The 21,693-nt window shown below is 40.9% G+C and overlaps 2 protein-coding genes across 7 annotated transcripts in view; both read left to right on the top strand.

Moving 5' to 3' along the window:
• Window positions 1-1,137, top strand: part of LOC129708529 (liprin-alpha-2-like) — a 59,530-nt gene extending 58,393 nt beyond the window's left edge. Inside the window, exons 6-7 of the mRNA XM_055654332.1 lie at window positions 444-527; window positions 1,129-1,137. Of these exons, the coding sequence (XP_055510307.1) occupies window positions 444-527; window positions 1,129-1,137 (93 nt within the window). The remainder of the gene's footprint in view (window positions 1-443; window positions 528-1,128) is intronic.
• The window catches only part of LOC129708639 (liprin-alpha-2-like), a 76,831-nt gene continuing 55,543 nt past the window's right edge, over window positions 406-21,693 (top strand). For all 6 annotated transcript variants that reach the window (XM_055654524.1, XM_055654521.1, XM_055654522.1 and 3 more), the window contains exons 1-5: window positions 406-527; window positions 2,544-2,675; window positions 8,583-8,645; window positions 11,234-11,325; window positions 12,762-12,903. In XM_055654524.1, the coding sequence (XP_055510499.1) occupies window positions 2,562-2,675; window positions 8,583-8,645; window positions 11,234-11,325; window positions 12,762-12,903 (411 nt within the window). In that variant the 5' untranslated portion in view covers window positions 406-527; window positions 2,544-2,561. The remainder of the gene's footprint in view (window positions 528-2,543; window positions 2,676-8,582; window positions 8,646-11,233; window positions 11,326-12,761; window positions 12,904-21,693) is intronic.

A 21,693-nucleotide genomic window follows, 5' to 3' on the forward strand; every position in this document is an offset into this window, starting at 1 on the left:
AAATATTCAATTGAGAAAATTGTGTTGAAAGAGTGCAGAGTTATTCAGGTTTCTTCTCCATAGATGCTGCCTCACCAGCTGAGTTTCTCCAGCATTTTTGTCTACCTTCGATTTTCCAGCATCCAGTTCCTTCCTAAACATTCAGGTTTCTTCTGGTTCCTTTATATTTCAGCTTGAAGTGACGAAATGTGTGTCAATGAAGTTATGTACATATTATGAAATGATGTGGAAAGTTTGATAGTGTATTGTGATATTTGAAAGTCAACCTTAATATTATTAGGAATCTTCCTACTCGCTGCATGCTACTTGGTTTTGATTCATGAAGCCAGGCTAAGCCAAGGTCCTGAAGTGCCTGTTGCCTCTGCAAACTCTCCCTCCAACATCGCTGATCAGATAACAGCTTTTATGAATACAGAATAACCTTTTGCCTCTCCTTGTGTTAGGCAGAGGAAAGACATGGGAACATCGAAGAACGTTTAAGACAACTGGAAAGCCAGCTCGAAGAGAAAAATCAAGAGCTTTCACGGGTAGGTTGTATATTGTTACTGGATGAAATTTGAGTCTATTGTTGAAGTGAAAATGGTTTACATAAATTTGTATTTAAATTATCATGCTTTCTTAGTTTAGTTTAGATCATTGTCATGTGTACTGATGTACAGTGAAAAGCTTTTTTGTTGCGTGCTATCCAGTCAGCAGAAAGACTACACATGATTACAATCAAACCACCCACAGTGTACAGATACAAGATAAAGGGATTCATGTTTGGTACAAGATAAAGTCCAGTAGAGTCTGATTAAAGATAGACCAAGGGTCTCGGATGAGGTAGTTGTAATTCAGGACCACTCTCTAGTTGGTGATAGGCTGGTTCAGTTGACTGATAACAGCTGGGAAGAAACTGTCCGTGGACTTCAGTGGTAATGACTTGGCCACCTGCTTAGGATTGTGAAAAATTAAATGCAATATCCTTATGTCGCAAAGGGAAAAAGGGAATGGAGATAACATTGGTAGGCACACCGCGGCAAGGAATTGTAAAGTGTTAGCTCTTGAAGAATCATATTGATGATGGCTTACAAAAATTAAAAGGCAGAATGAATAACATGAATTGTAATTTCACTATTTCATACACAGGAAACCTGAGCAGCTTCTGTAAGAAATCAGCAACCACTTTTGCTGTAATGAGCTGAGGTGGAAACCATTTTAAGCCTTACGTCTCCATCCACCCCAATTTATAATTTAAACAGTTCATGATTCCTTTTATCTGAAGGAAATCGATAAAAGGAATTATTGGGGGAAAACAAAATAGAAAATGAAAGAATTTGGGAGGACACCAAACATAAATAAAGTTTTCCACTGGTATGTTCCAAAACGTAATGTCCTGCGTTCCCAGGATGAAATTTCATAAGCCACAGATATATGAGCGCATTTCAACAACTAAGTTACAGAGAAAGGTTGAATAAGTTAGGTCTTTATTCTCTGGAGCGCAGAAGGTTAAGGGGGGACTTGATAGAGGTCTTTAAAATGATGAGAGGGATAGACAGAGTTGATGTGGACAAGCTTTTCCCTTTGAGAATAGGGAAGATTCAAACAAGAGGACATGACTTCAGAATTAAGGGACAGAAGTTTAGGGGTAACATCAGGGGGAACTTCTTTACTCAGGCAGTGGTAGCGGTGTGGAATGAGCTTCCAGTGGAAGTGGTGGAGGCAGGTTCGTTGGTAACATTTAAAAATAAATTGGATAGGCATATGGATGAGAAGGGAATGGAGGGTTATGGTATGAGTGCAGGCAGGTGGTGGGACTAAGGGAAAAAAAGTTGTGTCGGCACGGGCTTGTAGGGCCGAGATGGCCTGTTTCCGTGCAGTAATTGTTATATGGTTATATGGTTATTAAATGTACAGATTAATTAGAAAGAGTGTGAGGAGTTATGGGGAGAAGACAGGAGAATGGACTTGAGATGGAAAGTTAATTCAGCCATGATTGAATGGCAGAGTAGACTTGATGGGCCAAATGGCATAATTCTACTCCTAGAATTTATGAATTTATGAGCAATAATGTGGGAGAGATTAGATGAACAAAATTTGTAGGATTGAAGGATATAGAAAAGCGAAATAGAATAAATATGGATGGAATGGTGAGAATTCATTTTTAATTGTCATAATGTAGCAATTATCTGGAATTATAACTGCAGCTCTAACTTTATTATTTAAATGGTATTTATTATGAATATAGCTACACGGTGGTTAAGTTATTGGACCAACAACACAAACATGGTGTTTGGATTCATGCAGTGTGCAAATGATTCCGCAAGGAAATAGGTCAGATTGTTCTGAGGCACAGTCTGAGCAATTGGTTTAAAGCAAGGTGTTTATTAGCGATAACCTCGTTTATAACTTTGTCGGCACTTGTGCTTTGGTGACACTTGCGTCCTGCCTCAGTGAGGTCTCCTACTTGATTTTACCGGGTTGTGTGCAAAGCAAAGCGTTTCACTGTATCTAGGTACATGTGACTATAAAGTATCATTGAATCATTGAATCATTGATTGCAGGCTCGTCAACGAGAAAAGATGAATGAAGAGCATAACAAGCGTTTGTCGGATACCGTTGATCGATTGTTGTCAGAATCAAATGAACGACTCCAGCTTCACCTGAAGGAACGAATGGCTGCGCTGGAAGAGAAAGTACGTGGGGAAATGCATGCTCTATATGCTCACTGTTAGGTGTTTGTTGAACACAACATTGTTCTCAAATGATAAGTGTGATCATCAAGGAGGCCTGCATTTTAAAATTGCTCCCTGACTAATTTGAACACAATCTCAGCATTAATCTGGAAGTAAGGAAAGGTAAACCACTTCATACTCTTTTAAGATAGACACAAAATGCTGCAGTAACTCAGTGGGACAGGCAGCACCTCTGGATAGAAGGAATGGGTGACTTTTCGGGTCGAGACCCTTCTTCAGAATGAGCGTCAGCGGAGAGGGATGCATAGAGATATGGAAGGGTAAGGTGTGAAAATGAGAGATCTCAGGGCATAGATCAAGGATTTAATCCTTGCATTGATCTCATTGCATGGAATGAATCGTGGAAGCACACTGAGTTGAAGGTGTGGTACTTGCAAAGTTAATGAAGCAATACTATTTTAGCTCTGGAAACAAATACAGTCAAAATAATTGAATTAATTCATGACTTATTTGAAACATAGTCCTTCCGTTCCCCACAGCAGTAATGATCCAAGGTATCCAATAGTGTATCATGCTTGTAGTTTGCAGATATTATTCCTATACTCAAGAAGGGTTATAGGGATAAGCAGGAAACTATAGTGTGGGGAATTTTATGTCAGTAGTAGTGGCGGCACAGTGGTGCAGCGTAGGTTTGCCACCTTACAGCGCCAGAGACCTGGGTTTGATCCTGACTCCGAGTACTGTCTCTACGGAGTTTGTACAGTATGTTCTCCCCGTGACCGCATGGGCTTTCTCCGGGTGCTACGGTTTCCTTCCACACTCCAAAGGTGCGTAGTTTTGTAGGCTAATTGGCTTCTGTAAATTGTCCCTAGTGTGGACTAGAAAGCCTTAGAAATTTGATGAACATAAGGTGGTTGACATGATGTGGTTGTAAGCATGGCTTGTGACAAGGCCCTGCATGGCCTTGTGACTTTGGTGGATTGGGCAGTGAAGTAGGTATTTAGCTTGTTCACCCTCATCGGCAGGGCTATTGGGATAACATTCTCATCAAATGATTTGGATGAGAATGTTTGTGATCTGATGAAAAAGTAAGAGGTCGACACAGAGGTTGGTCGAGTTCTGGAGAGCGATGATGGTTTCCTCAGGATACAGATGGACATAGATCAGCTGGAAGGTTGGGTGGAGTGATGGCAGATGGAATTTAATCAAAGCATGTGTGAAGTCATGCATTTTGGCTCATTTCTCCAGGCCAGATGAGCGTTGATGTACAGAGGAAACTTGGAGTATAAGTTTATGGTTCCCCGAAAGTGGCAACTGCACTAACAGGGGAGGATAGTGAAGAAGACATTTAGATTGCATGCCTTCATAAGCAGAGGTATTGAGTATTGGATTGGGGCAACATGTTGTAGCTACACAGACCCATTGTTTCTGCTTGTTCATGTCCCATCAAATTAATTTACACATACCTCAACTCCATCCTATCCCCCCTGGTCCAATCCATCCCTACCTATGCCCAAGACACCTCACACGCTCTTCGGCTCTTCAATGACTTCCGTTTTCCAGCCCCACACTCCCTCATCTTTACCACAGATTTCTAGTCACTCTACACATCTATCCCCCACCAGAAAGGTCTTAAAGCCCTCCGTTTCTTCCTCGACTGCAGAGTCAGCCAATTTCCGTCTACCAATACACTCCTATGCCGAGCAGAGCTGGTCCTTACCCTCAACAACTTATACAATTGTGAGGGGGACAGATGGTGAATATGTTTTCCTTGGATAGTCTTTAACTCGAGGATATGGAATGGAGAAATATTTTCAGGAGATCGGTGCGGCACAATTTTCACATAAAGGGTGTGGGCATATCGAAGAAATTGCCAGAGGCGGCAGTACAGGCTGGTACAATCATAGCATTTACAAAGTCTGGTATGTAGATAGGAAAGGAAGAGAAGAGTTTGGGCGAAATGGTGAAAATGGGGATGGTGTATCTAGACATCTCATTCGTCATGGAAGAGTATTTCTCTGTGCTGCACATCTCATAACTATAACTCTGCCAATATATACATTTTTACATTAGAATTGCAGTTTCACAACAAAGTTTTCCAACAAAAATCAGAACTGTCTAACTAGTAATTATTTACATTGGACAGCATCTGTTTTACTTAATTAGGCACCATCTGCTTCATGCCTTCTTCCTATCACTTGAACTCTCATTGATGTGTATAATCTATTCCCAATTTAATTACAGAATCAAAAATGGGTTATTAATTCAGCATCAGATCTGGGTAAGATAGATTTTAGGCAGTTTGGTCAGCATATCTCTGAGAAATGAAATGCATGGAATTCAGAGGAGATGTAAAAGAAGACATGCATCAGGCTTTCAAATTCAGAAAAAAAGCATAGTCAGTTTAAAGTGACTGAGGTATATTAGCAATAAGAATTGGCCAGATGAAGGAACATAAGGAAAAACGTGTTAGCCTTGAGGAGAGAAGGGTAGACATTTGGGGGAAAAAAAAATCTAATGACAGCAGATAAATGCAACAGGCTCCGTGATGAAAGTTTTAAACGAAGGATTGAATCAGTAGCTATCAAATGGGATTTTGAAAGCATTCCTTGTCTATTCCCTCAAAATAACACAGGAAGGATTTTGATTTTTCCTTAACAATAGGCCTTATATAACAATAATAGCCTTATCATTGGTGATTGTCTCGCATTTGGGGTTTTTACCAGCTTGTTTTTAAAGTTAAAAGCCATCTCATGTTCTGTGCCCCTATGCTTCATTGCTGCAGGTTATTTGAAATTTGTTCAGCATTCCTATCATTTGGCCACAGGGCAACCCTGAATAGCAAAATATGTTGAAAAATATGCTTTCATCCAATTAATGTCTGAATTTGTGAAATAAAATGTGAAGCTCTAATAGTGCAATTATTGCATCCTCTGCTTGGCTGTTTATTGTCCCTACAAACTGCTTCATTTTCTTTCCTTTTATTTTTTAAATCCTGTTGTCTAATCAAAATATTCATTTCCATATTCATATAGTCAAAGTTTAAAAAATCCTGATGTCTAATGTTCCTTGCATTATCAGTATGGTCCAGATAAAAAAACTATGTGCTTCTGCACAATTTTGCATTTTGTTCCCAATGATTTAAGACACCATTGGTCATTCCATATCTATATCTTTTCCTCTTTCATATAGACACATAACCATCTCCTTCTGTCTTCTCAATTGTGGCATTTAAAAAATAGCTCCCTGTTATCTCTTGCAACTTTGTCCTGTCCTTGCATTATAAGTATGGTCCAGATAAAACTCATGAGCAAACCCATGTAGTAGACAAAATTATAATTAGCAAGGATACAAGACATACAACTTACGCGTGATAACAATAATGGTAGAATTGTAATCTAACAACAATGGAACAATTTCAAGAGATTAAGAGTACAGGCACTCGTAAGGGTTATGTAAGGGTTATGTTCTGTGGACCCTTACATGTCAGAAGTTACAGCTTGGAATCACCATCCCCATCTCCATCCCCTGCCCGAAATAACTCACTGAGTGAAGAAGGGTCTCGACCTGAAACATCGCCTGTCCATGTCATCCAGAGATGCTGCCTGGCCAGCTAAACACTTTGTGTTCATCACTGAGAGTATGAACTGTCTCAGCGGCGTCCGCTGTATCCAGGGCACTTTCTGTGGCGCGTGGCCTTCTGGGTAAGCACCGCCGCCATTGCCGGCTTGTTTCCGTAATAATTTAAGTGATCTACAGTGTTGTGGAATTTACAAACTGCCTTGATTGCAGTAGGGACTGAGTACAGAATTGTTTAAGTAAGTGCGGTTAATTAGGTATTGCATAAGTCGGGGAATGTCTGTAGTTATAGGTACTGTGTCCGCAAAAGTAAACCAGACAAAAGGTTTCATATATCACGATGGATGCCATCACATCAATCTCACTCAGGAGGAGTATAATTGCTGCATGCTTTCTGCAGACATTATCCCATATCCTGCACACGACCTCCAAGCTCGGGTAAGATTTTGTTCCTAATCTTTCCACTCCAACCTTCAAGCCTTGACTCCATCCAGACAATGACAGATCATTGAGCCACTGGAGTTAAAATATATCTCTGATCCTGTTTATTCCCTCTCCTCAAGGAAGATCTTGGCCATCACCACCTTGACAAAAGCCTTATTTAAATTCGTGATATTGAACTGTTAATATATCCATAAAACAATACCCATCCAAACCTGTACTCTCCCTACCCCATCTACTGAGCAGGGTTTGACTCATCGCTTCCCCGCTTCCTCTCACTGATCAGCAACACTAAAGTCCTGCACCATTCCCACCCTCACAATGTCCAGGATTTCAAGTCCTTTTCCTCTGGCCAGATTCTGTATTTCATCATTTAGTATTCACTCGCCTACTTTAGTTTAGTTTAGTTTGGAGATACAGTGTGGAAACAGGCCCTTTGGCCCACCGAGTCCGTACCGACCAGCGATCACCGCACATTAACATTATCCAGTCTGAAGAAGGGTTTCAGCCCAAAATGTTGCCTATTTCCTTCGCTCCATAGATGCTGCTTCACCCGCTGAGTTTCTCCAGCATTTTGTCTACCTTAACATTATCCTGCACACACTAGGGACAATTTATATTTATATCGTCAATTAACCAACAAACCTGTATGTCCTTGGAGTGTGGGGGGAAATCTGAAGATCTTGGAGAAAACCCCCGCAGGTCACAGGGAGAACGTACAAACTCCGTACAGACAGCACCCCCAGTCAGGATCGAACCCGGGTCTCTGGCGCTGTAAAACAGCAATTCGACTGATTCGCCAGTACTGCAATGCAAAATGTGCATGAATTAGGTTTTAGAAGCAATTGGAATCAGAAAGAGTGTGTAAGAAGGCAATCATTATGATGGTGAGCATCCCATCATAAGACCCCGAAGTTGTGAAGGTCTGGTTCAACTTGACACATTGACAGCGGGTGGTATGTAAATAGTGCAGAGAGTAGGGACTTTCTAGCAGGGGCTACCCAAGACAGCTGTGGCAATCTGATATTTAACTTGAAAAGCTGGAGCACATCCAGGATGTTAGGTAAGTGCTTTCTTAAGCTGTTGCCAAGTTGAGTTCAGAGGAAAGTGAGAGAGAAAATCAGAAAACAGAGTTGCCTTTGGTTTGTGGAAGGATGCATTTTGAGGGATGTTTGATACAAAGAAATGGGAGGGATAGTGGTTGAAGAAGTTGGTTAGATGGTTGACCTTTATGAGCAAGTTCTTGTTGGACCTCTCACATTCATCATTGGAGGGCACAGCTGATGGATTAACCTCGAGTATTAACCTGTAGTATTTACTATAGTTTTTACATGTTAGTAATTGCGATTAATTTCAGTGAACTAATGATGTTGCAATATTCTAGGATTCAGTTCTGCATTCTAGATACTTTAGATATCACTGTCCCAGAATTTAATACCCGCCATCGGGAAGAAGATATAGGAGCTTGAAAACGATGACATCCAGGTTCAAGAGCTGCTTGTTCCCCACAACTATCAGGCTATTAAACACTACAACCTCCAAATAAGCTCCAGACTACATATACTTGGGTATTGTTTTTGTCTTTGCATTATTACACACACACGCACGCACGCACACACACACACACACGCACGCACGCACGCACACACACACACACACACACACACCTTTATTTTGTTGTTTATTACGGTGTTTACAGAGTACCTATTTTACATATCTGTTGTGCTGCTGCAAGTAAGAATTTCATTGCTCCGTTTCTGGACATATGACAATAAACCCGCTTGACTCTTGTTAACACCCAAGTTTAAACAATATACCAAAAAGAGGACAAAACATTCACATTGGTAGCAAACAGCCATCACATAAAAACATGTTTTCCCTTCACAGAATACACTAATCCAAGAAGTGGAAAATACAAGAAAACAGCTTGAAGAATATCACATGGACAAGGTATGACTGGTGCTTCAGGCATCAGTGTTTTTACATCTATGTTTGTTTCTAGTTCTCAATGTGCCTTATCCTGCATTTGCCCTGTAGAACCAGAGATCTAATAACAAACACCGACTGCCAGTGTAATGACAAATGGCAGTGTGGCTGAGAAAACGTCAGGGTAGGTGGTGGAGGCAGGTACGATCACAATATTAAAAAATACATTTGGACATGTATATGGAAAAGAAAGGTTTAGAGGTATATATAATGATGAGAGGCATAGATGGAATAGACATTCAGGTCCTTTTCCTGGTGTGGAAATGTCCAAGACTAGAGGACATAGCTTTAAGATAAGAGGAGCAAAGTTTAACGAAGATGTATGAGGTAAGTTTTCATTGCACAATGAGGTAAGGTTGGTGGGTGCCTAGAACATGCTGCCAGAAGTGGAGATGGTGGAGGCAGGTACAGTACTGGCATTTAAGCTATTAGGTAGGCATATGGATTGGTATGGTTCATGTACAGACTGATGGCATTAATTTACTGTTTAATGTTTTATGTGTCATTCCTAATTGTCACTGTATGTTGTTGTCACTTGCGGGTGGAGCACCAAGGCAAATTCCTTGTATGTAAATACTTGGCCAATAAACTTATTAATTCATTCAATACCTTGATATTATGCTTGGCGCATACACTGTGGGCTGATTGGCCTGTCCCTGTGTTGTACTTTTCTGTGTTCTATGTTCCATATAGGCCAAATTCAGCCAAATAGGATTAGTTCAAGTAACATCTTGGTCACTTGGATGAGTTGGGCCAAAGGGCCTGTTTCTCTGCTGCATTGAATGCTATGTTATGAGCTCTTTGGAAACCTATTGAGCCATATTGCTTTAGTTTTCAAAGTAAAATAATGCTTCTTACATTCATTTGGAAGAATGAAATATTCTGGTGTTTTAGATGTACTACTTCTTTTGTTACACTAGATGATAAAAAGTCTGTTTTAAATGTTTACATTAATTGAATACTAAATCAATATAGTAATGCATGGCCCACTTTGAATGCCAATAAATGTTTTGTGCTGACAGAGCTACTGCAGTCTAACAGCCAGGAATTGCTTTAGATTCTTAATTATAGATTGGTTTGTAATTACATATTGACTGCATTGAGAACCAGCATTCCCCTTGCATATCCCTTTTACTTGGGCCTGATAACACAATTCGGAAAAACTTGGACATAGAGATCTTACTAGAATTCAATCTGGATGCCTGACCATGTTATGGAATCAATGCAAGGGAAATATCCCATGTTTCATACAGTTTATTACTGTGTTGACTTATTCTCGCATTAACGTAACAGCACCTGTGAATGTCCATTGAACTGCATAAATAATTTTCCCTTGGTGATTCTGGTAATTGAAGTTTCGAGAAAGAAACATCAAGTAAAGTGTTTCTATATTTTTATACATATCCATGTTCACTGACTTAATATGAATTAAAAACCTTCTGATGTGTGAACCTCAGAAACAAATATCACGTGATTACCTTTTGGTGTGCTGTTTTAATATCCCCATTTTCATTATCGAAATATGGCCACCCCTATCAATCTCTGTTGTCTTTCTCAACATTTGCTGACATTGAGACTGCACATTTAGCTTTATCTTTGTTTTCCAGCACTAAAATAAAAACAAAAATGTTGTAAATACTCTGCAGGGGCTGCATCAGTGGAGATGGAAACTGAGTTAATTGAATTGATCAATACATCAACTATTTCTTTTTAGTTCTCTAATTAATAAAAATGATGAACGGCTGGACTGATGTAGATTGGCAGAGCCAAGCTGTTTATTATCTCTCATGCCATTAATTTCTTCATAACCATTGTTTTTCTTTTACTCTTATCCTTTAATTCCTCATGTTAGTTGAACTGTTGGTTCCCTAGCATTTCCAGAAAGCTCCTTGTACCGATAAATAACATAGACACATAGAAACATAGAAAATAGGTGCAGGAGGACCCTGCACCGCCATTCAATATGATCATGGCTGATCAACCAACTCAGTATCCTGTACCTGCTTTCTCTCCAAACCCCCTGATCCCTTTAGCCACAAGGGCCAACTCTAACTCCCTCTTAAATATAGCCAATGAACTGGCTCAACTACATTCTGTGGCAGAGAATTCCAGAGATTCGCCACTCTCTGTGTAAAAAATGTTTTTTTCATCTCAGTCCTAAAAGATTTCCCCTTTATCCTTAAACTGTGATACCCTTGTTCTGGACTTCCCCAACACGGGAACAATCTTCCTGCATCTAGCCTGTCCAACCCCTTAAGAATTTTGTAAGTTTCTATAAGATCCCCCCTCAATCTTTTAAATTCTAGCGAGTACAAGCCGAGTCTATCCAGTCTTTCTTCATATGAAAGTCCTGACATCCCAGGAATCAGTCTGGTGAACCTTCTCTGTACTCCCTCTATGGCAACTTGTACGAGTGCAAGGGACTTTATTGAAAGTTTATTCATGAACGCAAAGATGAAGACAGACCAAAGTTTTTGTTCAATTAGTCTGCTAATTCTTTCTTCTCCATTTTAAATATTCCTGTTAATGATGGGATGTCCTGTCTCACACAGGAGAGGCTGGCGAACGAAATAGGGAAGTTAAGGACGGAAGTGGAGCAGCTGAAATTGAAGACGGGGGCGTTTGCAGATAGTGTCCATCCACGGTAATGCCATCAACATTTAGACCTTGGTCGCAAGTCATTTTCTTGTCAGTTGATTTGTCTTTCTGATGAGCTTACACAAGCTGGCGTACTCAACACCAGGTATTCCCGTGTCCATTGTTAGCATTCACGCTACATTGTACTTAACACAGAACATTAATGAGTTCCTCTGGTAACCAGAAGGAGCGGAAGATAGAAACAAACACAAAGCCCTCAGATTCATTACAACCCATTAACAGTTGCCAGTGGTACAGTTTGCGAGTGCTGAAAGAAGAGAATTTAGGGCAGCACGGTGGTGCAGCGGTAGATTTGCTGCTTTATAGCGCCAGAGACCCAGGTTCGAACCTGACTACGAGTTTGTACATTCTCCCGGTGATCGTGTGGGCTTTCTCCGGGTGCTCCAGTTTCCTCCCTCATCCCAGAGAAAGATGCAGGTTAATTGGCATCTGTAAATTGTCCCTAATATGTAAGATAGAACTAGTGTGCAGGGGATTGCTGGTTGGCGTGGGCTTGATGGGCTGAAGGGATTGTTTCCATGCTGTATTTCTAAACTAAGCTGAACTAAACATAGAACGTAGAAAAGTACAGGCCCCTCAGCACACAATGTCTGTGCAATCATAATGCCAAGAAAAACGAATCTAATCTGCCTGCACACATTCCATATCCCTCCACATCCTCACACGTGTAGCTTAAATGTCCTTATCCGCCCCAGCAGAAGATTCCAGGTTGAACCACTCTGTGTAAAAATAAAACTCCTACCCTACACATCTCCTTTAAATGTTGCTCCTCTTACAGTTGAGTGTCTAGAATTCTGCTATCTCTTCAATGCAAGCTGGAAGCACAGAGACCCCGAATATTAGGATGTGTAGTCCCAATAACTCTGCTTAAGACACAAGAGCAGAAGTTTCAATATCTTTGGAGAAAAGCAGAATGCATGAAGTTAAGAGGACATGGCAAGTCGACAAGACTGCCACCTTATTTCAGAATTATTGCAATCCAACTCTGTGGAGTTAGTGATTGAGAACGAGGTCAGCAGCTGTTTGTATTCATCAGCCAGAAGCCAAATCTCATTCTTGTGCATATGTTTGATGAGGTAAAAACAGATTTTCTTTTCCCCAAAAATAAACTTTATTCAGCATTAAAATATGTACAAACGAAAAACTATCCAAAAAAAACTCTTCAGGCATTCCCAGTGTCTACACATTAATTAGTTCCATACTCAGTAGTCTTTTCACCTGTTTTAAAACAAAATACCTGTGGCCCCCCCTGGGGTGATACCCCTTCCCTTGTTTGAGGGGTGTCCCCAATGGACTCTGCCCCTCCATCTTCAGTGCCGGTAGGACCCTAGACTGTGGTCCTACCCCACAGAGCCTTGCCGTTGGCTGCACAGATATGATGTAACTTCAATTTGGGAAAAATAATCTGGTGCTTTCTTGTAGAGCTCATCTGGGCAGTGCAACAGATTTGCGGTACACTCTTAGTTCCGTGGTAGAGACCCAGCCAGAGCTGTATGGATCGCCAGCAGTACTACGACGAGCTCAGAAGGGGCGCTTCACCTCTATGCGGGAGGAACCTATTAAGGTAAGAGATAATAATAATAATAATAATAAATTTTATTTGCGGGCACCTTTCAAAGTCTCAAGGACACCTTACAGAAATTAACAAGAGAGAAAAAAACATATAGTCGGAGTAAAATAAATAATAAGGACATCACCAATACACAAATTAAAGACAGAAATCGCTCCAAAGACAAAAAAAATCAAAAACACAATGTGAAGAGAGAGCAGAGACAGCTAAACCGCGCCAGCGTCCACGCTCCCTTCCGACAGCCATCTTGGACACAGACTAACATATTAACTTACACACAAAGAAATCATCCTCCCACAATGGTTACCACTGTGGGGAAGGCACAATGTCCAGTCCCCACCTCCAGTTCTCCCAAAGTCAGGCCTATTGACGCCACCGCTATTGCCTCTACGGAGGCCCGATGTTCCTGGCCGTTCTGGCGGGGTGCTGTTGCCCCAGCGTCGGGAGAGTCCTCTCAGCGGCTGGGCCACCTGGAACGGCCACTTCCTAGCTGGGGACCGCAGCTTCTGAAGGTTTGGAGCTCCCAGGCTCCCGATGTTAGAGTCGGCTCCGCCCGCTCCACTCGGCAGACCCGCAGCCCGTCAGTGTTTATCTCGGCGATCACAGCTCACCGGAGCTCCAGCCCGTCGATCCAGCGCGTCGACCCAGGCAAGGCATCGCCCGCTCCGCTCCATGATAGCGCTCCAGCGCTGTGCCGCCGCCGAAGCCGAGGTGCTGGGCAGTCCCCACCAGGAAACGGCGCTCCACGTCTGCTGGTAGGCCACGAGGACGGGTCGACGGGGCAGCCCGGAGGAAAAGCTGCCTCACCGACCAGGTAGGGACCTAGAAATGTTGTTACCCCCTACCCCCCACATTAAAAAGTAATTTCTCCCACATACAAGGCACAGAACTAACTAAAACTGCAAAAAAAAGTGAATTAAACGGACGGCTGCTGGTTAGCAGCCGTTCCCCAAGATGGCTCCTCCTCCTCCGATGGTCTCTTACGACTGGCTTTTCAGCAGATTAGTCGATCTCTGTGCAAATGTAACGAAACATATACAGGATTCAAGGATTTGGATCAATTAATGGAGAAAGCACAAAGAATGATTTATTAAAGCAAAATACAAATACCGAAAAATTATCAATAAAGTGACAATACAAAATAACATCTTACGCCTCACTGCATATTCAAGTCTCCTGTCTGCACTGCTGGCACTGGCAAACCCGGTGTTCCAAGCACTCCCTGTGGGTGAGGTTCTCTCTCTCCCCGAAGGTGAAGCTCTTCTCTATCTCTTTCCCCCTCTTGGTGAAGATCTCCTCTAATGGTAGAGCATGCACATACAATAACTTAATCTGTGTGTGTCAGACGATGTGTCAAAACTGGCTCTCCTCCTTGGTACCATGACGGCATGCGTTATGTATCCTATCAGATGCCGAGTTAGACTTGGATGCCTCTAGAAAGGCAGAGCTTATCTTAGTGACCTTGCAGGTGGCCTCATGATTTTCTGGTCCCTTCGAGTTAGCTTAAGCATTCTTTAATAAAAATATCTACTTGTTTTCCTGAGCTGGGTTTGAAATGTGATGCTAATTTAGCTGACAACTCCACTTTAGATGACATAGTCTGTTTAACCTTTACATTACAGCAAGGTGTTATTTAAAGATGTGGACATTTCCTTCAAGGAATTCTCAGGCTCAGACTGTTACTGGAATATCCAGCAATGACTAGGTCTAAAAAAGGTCACGTCGTCTTGCTTAAAATAACAAATGTGTGCAGCAAAGGAGGTTGTGGTTGTCATAGTGAAATGTCTTTACCATTACACGAAGGATGCCATTGAAACTCCACATCATAAAAAGTAGCTGTCTCCTGCTACAGAGTATAGAAACTTGGAAAAATAGCTGCAGGTGTAGGCCATTCGGCCCTTCGAGCCAGCACCACCATACAATATGATCATGGCTGATCATCTAAAATCAGTACTCCGTTCCGTTTATTTTCCCCATATCCCTTGATTCCGTTAGCCCAAAGAGCAAAATCTCTCTCTGTCAGCAACTTTGATATAAATGGGACCGATTTCTTGCATATCGGCATAATTATATCAAAATAATGTGCATGAAAGTGAGGTAAAATGTAATATGGGATTAGGAAACTTGCAGCAGTTGAAGAGGTGGAGTTAATGAGCCAGTTAAACATATCAAGATAATTATTGAGCCTATGTGATTAGTGCAGAAAAAATAAGTTTACATGTGCCAACACTGAGAATATTAAATTACAAGTACAATAATGTAGAAGATGAAAACAAAAATGCTGGAGTAACTCAGCGGGAGAGGCAGCATCTCTGAATAGAAGGAATGGGTGACGTTTCGGGTTGAGACCCTTCTTCAGACCCATCTCGTTACTGGACCCGCTGAGTTACCTCCAGCATTTTGTGTTTATCTTCAGTGTAACCCAGCATCTGCAGTTCCTCTCTACGCAACAATGCAGAGTAAGTGAGACTGTGTTGACACACTGGAGAGGAAAAATCACACCAGGACGAGAGTTCTGGAGGATGAAACAAGAGGGACATCATGTAAATGGTGTTCTTTCTATTTTTATTCTGAGAAGTAAAAAGCCAGAGAGTAGCTGACATCAAAGGGTAGCTGATGAAAGGTTCTGCATACAAGGAAGCCATTTTAACTGCATCTGCAAAATATATTGAGGTTCAATATTTAGCAGGTTGATGCCAGAATGTATGTCTTTTAAGAATCCAGTTGGGTAGGAGTATTATATTGTCAAGAAACAGCTTTTTTATAAATAGGAAAAAAATTAAGAAACAATGGATGTTGCAAATCTGAAATAAGAGCAGAAATGCTGGAAATACTAAATAGGTCAGGCAGCATATATATGAAGTGAACCAACAAATTTAACATCAGTGATTTTTTATCAAAGTTTGCTGAAAGGTCATCAACAAAAGATTAGCTTTCTGTAATGGTCTTTAGAAACATAGAAACATAGAAATTAGGTGCAGGAGTAGGCCATTCGGCCCTTCGAGCCTGCACCGCCATTCAATATGATCATGGCTGATCATCCAACTCAGTATCCCGTACCTGCCTTCTCTCCATACCCCCTGATCCCCTTAGCCACAAGGGCCACATCTAACTCCCTCTTAAATATAGCCAAAGAACTGGCCTCAACTACCTTCTGCGGGAGCAAATTCCAGAGATTCACCACTCAAGTGTGAAAAAAGTTTTCCTCATCTCGGTCCTAAAAGATTTCCCCCTTATCCTTAAACTGTGACCCCTTGTTCTTTGACCTGCTAAGGGTTGTAGAATGTTTATTAGGTGAAATCCTTATTTCACTCTTTGCATTTGAAGGTTGTACAGTTGCTCCAGATCCATTGGTGCATCTTCAGGTTTTCCAGCCTGTGGGATTATGTGAAAATATGTTAGAAAGAAGCTCAAGGAATTGAGCATCACCAGGACAAGTGGATCAGGTGTGCATCCGGGGAGAGCAAAATGCACGGAAGAGGTGCAAGCACAGCCTGTGATTAGCGTGTCGTGTGTAATTTTTCAACTCGTGTACTCAGCCTATTTTTGAAGCATGGCTTGACTGGTGAAGTCGTTTCTGCATTAAGTCCAGAAGTCCATTTTGTTCTCGGTTGAGCCAATCTTTAGTTTAGCTTAGAGTTTTGAAATACAGCGTGGAAGCAGGCCCTTCAGCCCAATGAGTCCTCGCCGACCAATGATCACCCCTATACTAGTTCTATCCACCACACTAGGGACATGTTGACAAAAGTAAATTAACCTACAAACCTGCATGTCATTGGAATGTGGGAGGAAACTGAACATGCAAAGAAAACCCACTCGGTCCCAGGGAGAACGTACAAACTCCATTCAGACAGCGCCCGTAGTCAGGATTGAACCCAGGTCTCTGTAAGCCAACAACTCTACCGCTGTGCAACTGTGTCGCCCAACAACTTTCTTAAGTGACTACCATGTAACCATCTATACTAATATCATTTACCCACACTTGATCCATGATCTACAATGCCTTGACAATTTGAGTACTCGGATATTGTTATGGCCCCTGCCAGAGGAGGCAGGTACTATAACAACATTTAAAAGACATTTGGACAGGCACATAGATAGAAAAGGTTTGGGGATTATGGGCTAAATGCAGGCAAGTGGGACCAGTGTAGATGGGGCATCATGGCCGGTATGGGCAAGTTGGGCTGAAGAGAATGGTTCCATGCTGCACAACTCCATGATGGAGAGAAGTCATTCCAGTAGGAATATAGTTCCTGTGAATTTATTATTTTCTTGTCAGAGATGGTAAACAATGTTATTTTGTACTGTGACCAAAGAAAAGCATAGAACATAGAAAAGTATAGCACAGGAACAGGCTCTATGCCCTATATCTGTGCTGAACATAATGCCAAAATAACTAATCTCATCTGCCTCCACATGATCGATTTCCCTCTACCTCCTGAATATACAAACACCTATCTAAAATCTTAAACTCCACTAACGGCTTTCCTCCACCACCACCTCGGGCTGTGTGTTGCAGGCACCCAAGTTTTTTTATCTCCTTTAAACTTTGTGTGTCTCATCTTAAGGCTACACCGTCTCGTCCTGGGCATTTCCACTCTGGGAAAAAGGTTCTGACTGTCTACCCTCTCTATTTATCTCATCTTTTTTATATACTTCTCTCAGGCCTCCCCTTAGCTTCTGATGCACCATAGAAAACAATCCAAGCTTGAAGAACCACTCCATAATAACTGATACCCTTTGATTCAAACAGCATCTGGGAAACCTCTTCTGCACCTCCCCAAAGCCTCCATATCCTTCCTGCAATGGGGCGACCAGAACTTTATGCAATACTCCAAATACGGCCTGTTCTGTAAAGCTGCATATAACTACCTGACTCTTATAATCAACAGTCCAATCAATGAAGAAAGCATACCATACACCTTATTTACCATTCTATCTATTTGCAACTTTCAGGGAGCTATGGGCTTGTACCCCAAGATCACTCTGTACATTAATGTTGTTAATGGCCTTGGAAATAATTGTATATTTTCTATTTGCATTTGACCTCCCAAAGTGCAACACCATACGAGTGCTCAGATTAAAGTCCATCTGTCACTTCTCAGTCTGTTTCTCTAGTTGATCTTTATCCTGTGTATACTTTGACAACTTATCATGGAAGACTTCACCAATTATCTTACTAGAATTCACATAGACAACATTCGCCACCTCATTGATCACCTTTGTCACCTCCTCAAAATACACGATCAAGTTAGTAAGACATGAATTGTCACTGACAAAGCCAAGCTTTTTGTCCCCTAATTAGCCCATTCTCTTCCGAATGGGAGGAAATCTTATCCTGAAGAATCCTCTCCAATATTTTCCCTACTACTGACATGAGACTAGCGAGCCTATAACTCCCACGATTTTCTTTACATCTTAAACAAAGGATTGGCTACAATATTGGCTGCTCTCTGGTCTTCTCGGACCTTGTCAGCCGCTAGAGAAGATGCAAAGATCTTCACCTAGGCTCCTGCAAATTCCTCTCTTGCCTCTCTTAATAACCTGGGAGAGATCCCATCTGTTACTGGGGATTTATCAACCTTATGTAAGATGTTTGAAAACTCTGTTGTCTTCTTTGAAGACACTTTTCTTCCTAAAGAAATACATCTTCATTCTGGTAACTCTGCATCATTTATTACTATCTTGATCTCAGGGAAACTTGCACATCTAAGTGGCAGATTGGCATATGGTTATATCAGTGTCGAATCTGAAGGTCTGACAAGAGACACAGATTTTGATTTTACAGATATGTATTTCTATGTATCCAAATCCTATATCAAGAGAGAATGCTGTAAGAGCAGAACTATAATGGAGACTTACTTATTCTTAATTTCATGAATTTAGCTGACCAATCTGAGTGACGTATGATGAGTTAAGTGTCTCTGGTGTGGATCACCTTGAATGTAGCTATCTGTAATCTACAAATGATGAATTGGTACAAGTAAACAGGACACTATGTCACCAGTTAATGGCCACGATCGAATGCCTTGGTGGCATATGTTCTGCTATGAATAAGGAATGTAGCATTTATATCAGCCGTTAAAGTTTAATTAGTTTTAGTCTTTTCCTTATTTGGTATTCAGTCTATGAAAGGAGCCATTAGGCAATTCCTTGAGCATTTATCCTCAAGGATTATGTTAGTAATTGACAGTTCTTGCTGAGACAATTATAAACCCTTGCTTAAATTTCTTTCTGCAAATTTATGATGAACTTTTATTTCAAGTGCCCCATTTTATTTTTCTAGCTACAAATATTTGGGGAAGATGGTTTTGGCAGGCAGAATGCTAATATGGTGGTGTCTTGTATAAGTATTTACCTTAAGGATAAAACCTAGCTTTGACATTGTTTTGTATAGTATGTGGAACACTGAATCAGGTCAAGTTGCATAGCCTTCCGAGTGTAAACAAATTACCAGTGTATGTTGTATCCTAATGAAAAGAGTAATGCTTCTCCCAAAGGAGGACATAAAGTGCTGAAGCAACTCAGCAGGTCAGGCAGCATCTCTGAAGAACATGGATAGGCGACGTTTCGGGTTGGGACCATTCTTCAGCCTCGTGTAAAGGGAGGGAGGGGAGAGAAAGTGCGGAAAGAGCAGAGGCAGGACAAAGGGTGGCAGGTAACAGGTGCACACAGGTGAAGGGGAGTGCTGATAGGCAGATGGTTGGAACAAAGGCCAGATATTAAAACGGAAGGTATGAGATAAAAGGATTGACGAGCTGCGAATTGTGTGTCTCCCCATACTGTACTAACGACATCTTGTACTAAGCAGCAGCCTAATGATTTTCCACTTGTGCTATTGCCTCAACAGCATCTTATTGAGTGTAGGAAGGAACTTCTGATCCTGGTTTGCACCGAAGATAGACACAAAATTCTGGAGTAACTCAGCGGGACAGGCAGCATCTCTGGTAGAAGAAATGAGTGATGTTTCAAGTTGAGACCCTTCTTCAGACTGTCTGAAGAAGGATCTCGACCCGATAGAAGTCACCCATTCCTTCTATCCAGTCCAGTATCTCGTTGACAGATCCCAAAAAGTAGTTAAAATTTAATCTCAGCTTATTCACCATCATCTTGAGTTTTATATTTCTAAACTCTTGCCATTAAACTCAGTACTTCATGAGATTTTTTTATAGCTTTGTTCATCTGAGATGTTGCCTTTAACATAATGAGAGCATGAATTGCCTAAACCATATGTCTTCTGCGCTGCCCAATCTTTTATAAATTTAAATATATTATTTTGCTTTTAAGCCAAGTACCCCCGTGTCATTCTACTGATTTTGCAATATTTCAAAGGCGGTACTTGAAGATCTGCAGAATCATTATAGTCATTTTCATGTTATCTGTAAATGTGAAGAGTACTCCTGCATTTTCTCCTAACATCAAGACCAAAGCAAGGTCTTTGCATACAGAAAAGCAATTGTATGTACTGCAATTTCACATAGCAGCCAGTCAGGTTGAATACACATATAACTTCAAAACTGCGTAAACAAGATGGAACGTCGAAAGTAGAATTTAGAATAGTGTAGCACAAGAACTACAGTATGTTTGTGCCGAACATGATGCCAAGTTAAACTGATCTCATCTGCCTGTACATGATCCATAACCCTCTATTCCCTGCACTTCCATATGCCTATGTAAAAGCTTCTTTGACACCACTATCGTATCTGCCACCACCCCTGGCAATGGGTTCCAAGCTCCCACTACTCTCTGTAAATAAAAACTTGCTCCGGACATCTCCATTAATCTTACCCTCTCTCACCTTATCGCTCTGCCCACGGCCCTCCAAGTGTTGGATATTTCCAGCCTGGGAAAAAAGGTTCTGATTTCTACCCTATACAGTATATGCCCCAGCATTTGATATATTTCTACTCCCCTCAAACTGTATAATAACCAATGATGTGCACCAAGTAAATTACATGGCTCGGTGGTGCCTTACAATAGGAATGTTACAACATTTTGAGATTTTAAAATCAAGCCTGTAATTTATCCTGTCAGATAAAGCATAAAAATAAGTTTAATTTGATACTTAATTCACTTTCAAATCTTCAGTATTAAAAAGGTTATGGTAATTTTCATACTCGGAAATTAGCATCTTGTTCCCTATTGCTTTTCCATTGATTTAACACAAAAGCTGTGATCGAGGACAGTCAAAAGCCCATAACTTTCTTAAAAATTAAGAGAACTGAATGAAATTTTCAATTATTATAGATTGAAGCATTCTGAAACAAATATGAAACATCTTACTTGGATGACTTAAAATTAAAGCATATAATTAGTTAGTTACCTAATTGTAGCTAATTACAAAATTGACCGTTGTGACAGAAATAGTAATAAACAGCGAGACTGCCTTGAAAATTCAAAAATATGATATTCTCAAGATCAAAACTTAAATATTATGTAAGTCCGTAACAGACAGGTAATGAAATTACAATTTCTAGCAAAAGACCAAGTCTTTATGGAGAAGATCAGTTGCTAGCTGGTACATTGGCATATCATAATCAGTAGCATCATCATACTCAGATTGCAAATAATAAACAACTTGGTACACATTGTTTTACCTCAACTTTTCAATTTTGGCATTGCAAACTACAGGTTTTTGCTCTTCAAAGTCACGCATGACTTGCCTTTCTGTCCCATTAAGAATGTCCTGTAGATCATCACATTTGGAGTAGTCCAAATTCGGATAATCTCTGCGAATGCTGTCTAAATCTGTCTCTTTTTCTGGGCATTTTGATTGACAATTTT

Source organism: Leucoraja erinacea, chromosome 24 (assembly GCF_028641065.1).
Source record: "Leucoraja erinacea ecotype New England chromosome 24, Leri_hhj_1, whole genome shotgun sequence".
Classification (NCBI taxonomy): Eukaryota; Metazoa; Chordata; class Chondrichthyes; order Rajiformes; family Rajidae; genus Leucoraja; species Leucoraja erinaceus.